General features: G+C 42.1%; 1 protein-coding gene across 1 annotated transcript; it reads left to right on the forward strand.

Annotated features, from left to right (window-relative positions):
* Window positions 1–3: 3 nt before the first annotated feature.
* On the forward strand, window positions 4–5,095 carry MYCBP (MYC binding protein; the record flags this gene model as incomplete). The annotated part of the gene is made up of 4 exons (XM_026863360.1): window positions 4–100; window positions 1,794–1,842; window positions 2,555–2,684; window positions 4,997–5,095. Coding segments are annotated over 4 exons (321 nt in total), but the record flags the coding sequence as incomplete, so codon positions are not given.
* Between the last annotated feature and the right edge of the window lie 1,773 nt (window positions 5,096–6,868).

The raw sequence follows: 6,868 nt of genomic DNA on the forward strand, positions 1-6,868 counted from the left end.
TCTCACCGTGTGGGCGTCCTCCCTCAGGGCGCGGACTCCAAGCGGGAGCAGTTCCGCCGGTACCTGGAGAAGTCGGGGGTGCTGGACACGCTCACCAAGGGTAAGTCGGCGGCTCTTCGGGCGCTTCTGCGGGCAGAGGCCGTTCCCCTCGGGGCATCTCGCGCCGCGTCTCGGGTTGCCTCGACGCTCCCCGCCGGCTCCTTGCCTGGGCGAGCCGGCCGCTCCTTCTCAGTCTGCGTGGCGGCCCTCGGAATCGTGTCCGAGCCGGGCAGCGCGCACGGCGTGGGGTGAGGGGCCAGGGGACCTCTTGGAACCGCGGCCTGCGAACTGCGGTGCGTTAACGCCGTTCTGGCGGTTCGCACGTTTGTCGTGCCAGGGGGTCGACTGTTAGAGACGCGTGTGAAACAGGAGTGGCAGAGACCCGTAAGAACGGCGACAGCACTACGTGGTGTGTTGGAGATCTTACTCGGCCAAATGGCCTTTCTCTATGCTTGCTTTTGGAAAGAGCGGAATTCCTTGGGTGCTGTTATTTTCTGCCAGAGCTCTCCAGGGCAAGTAAATGTTTGAGGCAAAATAACAGCAAATGTGCTCTTAAAAACTGTTTGAAAGGCCCTTTCTTGAGTAGAGCTTCTGCTCTTCTTGAGTAGAGCTCAGTTCTTCTCCAAAAACTAACAAACCTGTAAGTTTTGTGAGAGTGACTATGTATCAGAATGGGAAAATGATGATACTAAACTTGATGCATGCTTTGGCTTGATGTATGGAGTAGCAGGTTTTCAATCCTTCTGAAATCTTCTTGAGAGCCTTCCAATCGTATGTGGAGAAAATCTGTTAATATTCCTGCTGGAAAAATATACTGTTTAAAGAGGGAGCAGCAGATCTTGGATGTCAGGTGAATAGGTGCCACGCTAAGACTCTTGGCCTAGCATTTGATTTCTTTTGATCACCATGCTAAGCATCCTACTAGGATGGCAAAACAAGTCTTCTAAGCAGCATAATAGCATCCTAATTTTGGTTTTAATTATGTCTTTACCCTAAAATGAATTTGGCTGTGCATTTCAGACATCTAAAACTGGGAGAAGGTCATCTAAGTATTTATGAAAGCAGACATCTTCTATAGCCATCGTCTGTCTGCCTCTGTGGGGAAGGGGGAGTGGTTATGTTTGAGAACTTTGAGTATTCCCGTGACTGACTTCTCCAGATACGGAGTCGGTATGTGTATGGCTAGTTTTATGTAAGCTGCCAGGGTACTGTTGCTTGTGCCTGACCTCTTTAGCACTCCATTGGCTGCTACAGACCCCAGTCCATAAAGATGATTGGTGTCATCTACTCTGATGGTAGCCATTTAGTATTGTCAGTGTAGGTGTTTGCTGGAGGTTTGCTTTTATGCTGAAAGTTACAGAAGTGCTGATGTTGTCCTGCATGTTCAAAGATGTAGCTTAAGTGGAAGTAATGGCTTATGAAGGGAATGTCTCAGCAAAATTGAAATTCTAACTATGTTGATGAAAGCCAATACTAGGGTTGCATGTGGAATGTGTAAAAATTGTTTTGGCTGTTCTGTGCTAGAATAGCCAAGACTGTGGTTAGGGGATCAACAGAACTTCTGTCTAGCTGTTACTGGGTGGGATGCTCTGTTCCCTCCTGTGCAGCAGACCTATTGTTTATGTCAAAGTGTATAAATGAAAATCTTGTGAAATGTGGCATGTAACTTGTATGCCTTCTCACTCTTGGTACATTTGTTAAGAACTTAGAGTTGCATGAACTTTTTGCAATTGTTGAATATTTTCTATTTGCAGTGTTGGTAGCCTTATATGAAGAGCCAGAGAAACCAAATAGTGCACTGGAGTATCCTTTTTCTCTTCTGTGAATTCTTCATAGAGACTTCACACAAAACAGCAGTCCATCTTCTGACTCTTTGGTGACCTGGGTAGGCTTGTTTAGAAGACTTACATTGACAACATGGATTTTATGGATGCATTTTAACTAATAATCGTATTCTTACAAGTGATAAGAAAGTCCGACAGGATGCAAGACAACTATGCATATTGGTATGCCAGTAATTACAAAGTTAAGTTATAGGCCACTAGAGAATGTTGCAGACATGCAGCATTAGATTTGAGTGCTTACAGTATCTGTGGCTTCTGAAGTCAGCTTCTTCACACTTCCTTTTTTTTTTTTTAATAATACAAGAGAGGGAAAAATTAACTTTTTTTTTTTCTTGCTGCTTTTAAGCTATTTTTGGCTATTGCTTCTATTTTTTGGTTATTAACCTTTTAAGTCTTCCAAACTAATGTGTTTAAGAGAGGAAAAGGAGAGGAGGGTGTAGTAAAACATGAGAATTTGTCCTGTGTGTACTGATGGGGTTTTTTAGGAGTGTACTGATAACATGAAAAGCTTTCTTTTTTTGTAATTTCATCCTGTAGGATGAAGAGCACTACAGTAATCTTAAGTGTTTTAATGGAATTTCAGTCACATGTATTGCTGCACTAACTTCATAAGTGCTAAAACTAAAATGTGGTTATGCTATCTAATTGAATACTTAACATTTAAATATCAGCTTTCTGAAGCATCACCTGGGAGCTTCAGCTCCTGAGAATCCAGAAATAGAGGCACTTCGCTTGGAAGTGGCAGAGATGAAAGAAAAATATGAAGCTGTATTGGAAGAAAATAAAAAACTGAAAACCAAGGTAAAAGTATACTTAGTCTTCCTCAGTAGTTTCATACTCTGCAATAAGTAGAATACTTTAATACTTAGAATACAGCTAACTTTGATCCATTAGAGTAACCAATAAATGTTGCACTGTTTGGCCTCATGATTTTTTTTTTTTAGTGGGATACTTCTTATATTCTGTAACATGCAATGGTATTGCTAAACTAGGGATTTTATTTATTTAGTGAAAGTAAATGTTATCGAGGCTAATCCCATGTCTTTGTTCAGTCCTGTGTGGATGTGTTTAAGTTGTCTGCTATTATGTAGCTCACAAGAGTTTTGAAAAAGAAAAAAGCTAATATATCTATTATAAAGCCTTTCAAATAGCAAGGCAAAGGAGGAATATTATATATTAATTTGTTTGACCTGGTACAGACTTGTGTCAGAATGTTACCAGTGGAGGCACTCGTATCCACGTGGAATGGTTAACTTGCACTTTTCAGCTAAAACGACCTTGGTATTCCTCTATCTGCAACAACAGTGGATCTGAAATGCTAGCTAAGGCAGAGCCATTCTTTAATGCATCTACAGGCTAATGCATCTACAGGCTGTCTGAAACAGCCCTGAGACGTGAAGAACTTCCCCTTAGGAGAGGGCACTGAATGTAAACCTAACAATGCTGAAGAAGGAAACCTTTAAGAACCTTAATAATCTAGTAGTTTATGTGCTGCTATATGTTTCGATGCATTTGTTGGAACAGGATGGCTGCTGTTACACATGAACATCCCCATACGGTTTTCACTGCTAGACGACCAGCTCACCTTAGTTTTGGGAGTTCTTGGGCATTACCCATTTGTATTTCTTGTCCAGACTGCCCTCTTGCTGTCCTAGTAATTCTCCTTCTCTATTACCCATTGTGAGTCCTTACAGCTACATTTGTTATTTCTTACTAGGAAATATGGCAAAGAGCAGAACTTTAGGGAGACTAGCAATAGACCCGCAGTTCATTTGGCATAGCCGACTTAAAAATGCAACCGATAGTAAGTAGACACATGAAAGCAGAGTAACCTGGGTCTTTGTTTAAAGAAATCTTCTAAAGAAGTCAAAACTTGTTCCAGGAAAGTAAGCCTTTCTATAACCAGGGGGGGTTTTGTGCTCTCATCTTCTTCAGCCTTCACATGATAACTCTTAACTTCACATGTTTTCCATCATTAATGTTTTGGGTTTTTTTCCCTTTCTTTCCCCTACCATCTTCTGCCCATCATTCTGACGTACTGTAGTTCTCACGGACAGAATGCAGGGAGAACACTACCATTTCTATTTTCCTTTTTAGCAGTCCTCTAGCATAAAATACGTGCCTTTAACTATGCATTTATTGATAACTCGAATCATGTCCAGATAGGTAGTGTTCTGTTGTTGCATTTGTCTGGGAAGATCTGTTTTTTTCCTTACAGTTTTTGGTCAGAATATCAGGTATTGGGTGGGGCGGGGGACAGGAAGTCAATAGTTAGGCCCTTTGAGGAAAAGAAGATTGGCTTTGGATTGTGTACTTGTCATCTGTTGTGGTAAAATCTACAAGAATGACAAAATGCTATTTTAGTGGTTCTTGTTATTGGCATCGTGATTGCTGTAATTTAGTGTTGCTATGAGGAACACATGGGTATTTTAATTTTTTCATGTACTTTATTTTTACTCTGCAATTTGCAGGAGAAGGGAAAAAAATCTTTATTAAGAAAACTGGACTGGCATATTTCAGAGGCTCAGTCCTAATGCTTGAACTGATTTTGAAGCTTGACCTTATCTTTAATGCAACTGAGGTCAAGTAAATGCCTTCACTTGTTTCTTTGGAAATAACCTTGCAAGTAAAGGTCATGCTTCAGTGCATAGTTGCCTAGACTATACACTCCAAAATGCATAATGAAAGCTAGAATGATTACAGGAAGTGTTAGTTTGGTGCTATGAGAATGACTGTTTCAATTAATCATATTTCAGTGAAATCAACGCTTACAAGGTGCCGATCATTATTAGCTGCTACTTGAGATGAAAAGTACTTAACGAGACCTAGAACAAGAAACTGGCAAAAATCTGGGCAAGACGTATATGTTTGAAAGCACATTTTAAAAAGCCCACTTGGTAGAGCTCCATGATTATACGATGTGACAAATTTGATGTTTTGAGGGAAGGATTACTTTGTTGCCTGACTTGAAAATGGACTTGCATAAATATCAGTGATTAAAATGCACAAAGTAAATGGAACGCTTCTAGAGCAAACATCTTCCTACATTTCTTAATGTAGAAACTGTCTCTGAAATGTTGCAGCTAACTAAATTCCTCTCTTTAAATCCACAGCTGGCTCTGTATGAACCACCTCGAGATGAGAAGCATGGTGAATAACAGTAGTTTCTCCTTTAATGCCTTGACTTAATAAAGGGCTTCCTGAGAACTGCAGTCTTTTTTGTGTGTGTGTATGTGAACTCTTCATGTCTACTTTGTTACTTCATCATCTTAAAGAAAAAAATGTAGTATCATGAGTGTACAGCTATTTTTGTCAGCTGAAGCAGCAACTGCTGAGCTTCAGCATACTGGCCAACTTTCTTGCTTTCTGTGTTTAAAAAAAGGTGATAGTTATGATTAACTTCTAGATAACTGTGCCTGCCAACTTTGTGTAGATTTTGCATTGTGGTCAATAGTCCTGTTAAGCTGCTGCTCTGTCTTGGTTTTCTTATAACTGGAGTGGGTGACATGACAGAGGTGGACCAAATGTAGGCTAAAGCAGGACCCCCAAGGTATGTTTTAAGTTGGTAGTTGGCACTGAGGTTAGGCTTCTGCACTGACAGGGTAACTGCCTACCCAGAGGAGCACAAAAGGAATGAGTATAGGTACGTCAAGTGATGGACATCGCACAGTGTTGGAGAAGCACTACCTATTGAACTTACACTTTTTAATTTGCATGAAGTGTACCAGTCTATATGCAGTTCATGTCTCCAATCCTCTTTCAGAAACTAGGTCTTGAAGAGTTGATCCAGATACTGCCTGGACAGTTCTGAACAGAATACAAAATTCTTACTTGTAATGGATGTCCTGTGTAACAGTACAGCTTGGAGAGTTCCTCTGATTCATCTAACAGGGAAAAGAAAACGTAGGCAGGGCAGAAAATCCAAGAGAGGCGATGTGTGTGACTTGTGATTTGTAGTTTTGCCTCTCTGAATTTCAGAAGAACTGTGAACCCAATTCAGGGAAACAAGGGCCGTAGAACAAAGCTGGCCTTTAAAAAAAAAAAAAAAAAAAAAAAAGAAGATGCATTTTAAGGAGCTGCATTTGTTTCCTATCCTAAACCTACGTACTTACAAGGCGACTAATGACAGGAAAAATAAAGGGAGAGAGGGAGGTGAAGTGCAGTAGCTGTCTTATGTGTTAGATCTACTAGCTATTTCACTTCCTTATTTCTGGGATGGGTTTCACATCTTCTCTTAGAGCTGTGGTAGGATGAATCAGAACTTTTGCTAAAGAAGTACAAACTGAAATCAAGGGCTAATGAATGTAATGGTTGCTTACCTTACTACTGTACCTGTTACTGATCTAAAGAGGTAAATGAGAAAATACTGTATTAAATCTGCAAAACAAACAACCCCCACCTCAAGCAAGCAAACAAAAAAACCCAACATCCCCCTGAAAAAAACCCTGAACAGCCAAAATGTCCTACCTGCTGCAACAAAGAAGAAAGCTCACTTGTAAGTTAAACGTATACCTAGCGTTAAGCTGTAGTGTGTGGAAATAGGGAGAGGATAACGCTGTAGAGAACGCGTCCTAGAGCCGAGCGTGCGCTGCGAGCACCGTGACGGGAGGAAGGCAGAAGAAGTGGGGCGCGTCGGGCCGGAGGAGCCGCAGCAGGTGAGGGGTTTAGCTGGGGGGGTCACAGGGCAGGACGCACTCCGTGGTCGAGACTTCGGGTGTGAGGGTGAGAATACGCACTCGCTCTTCTCCTCGCTGTATTCTCTTCCCTCTGAGCTGTTTCCTCTGCTGAGCCTTGGAATGGGATTGTAATGAAATAACCAGTATTGGCTACAGCTTCAGCCGAGCTGCTCGCCCGTACGAATGACGCCCGCCGAAAATCGATGCCTGCCTGACGAACCCGGGGGACCTTGCTCCTCCGGTCGCTGGGGCGGGGTGATCGCCTCTCGACCGGCGGCTCCCGGGCCTCGGTGCCTGGGGCCAGACACG

This window comes from Athene cunicularia (genome assembly GCF_003259725.1).
Source record: "Athene cunicularia isolate RWA chromosome 23 unlocalized genomic scaffold, athCun1 chr23_part1, whole genome shotgun sequence".
Lineage (NCBI taxonomy): Eukaryota > Metazoa > Chordata > Aves > Strigiformes > Strigidae > Athene > Athene cunicularia.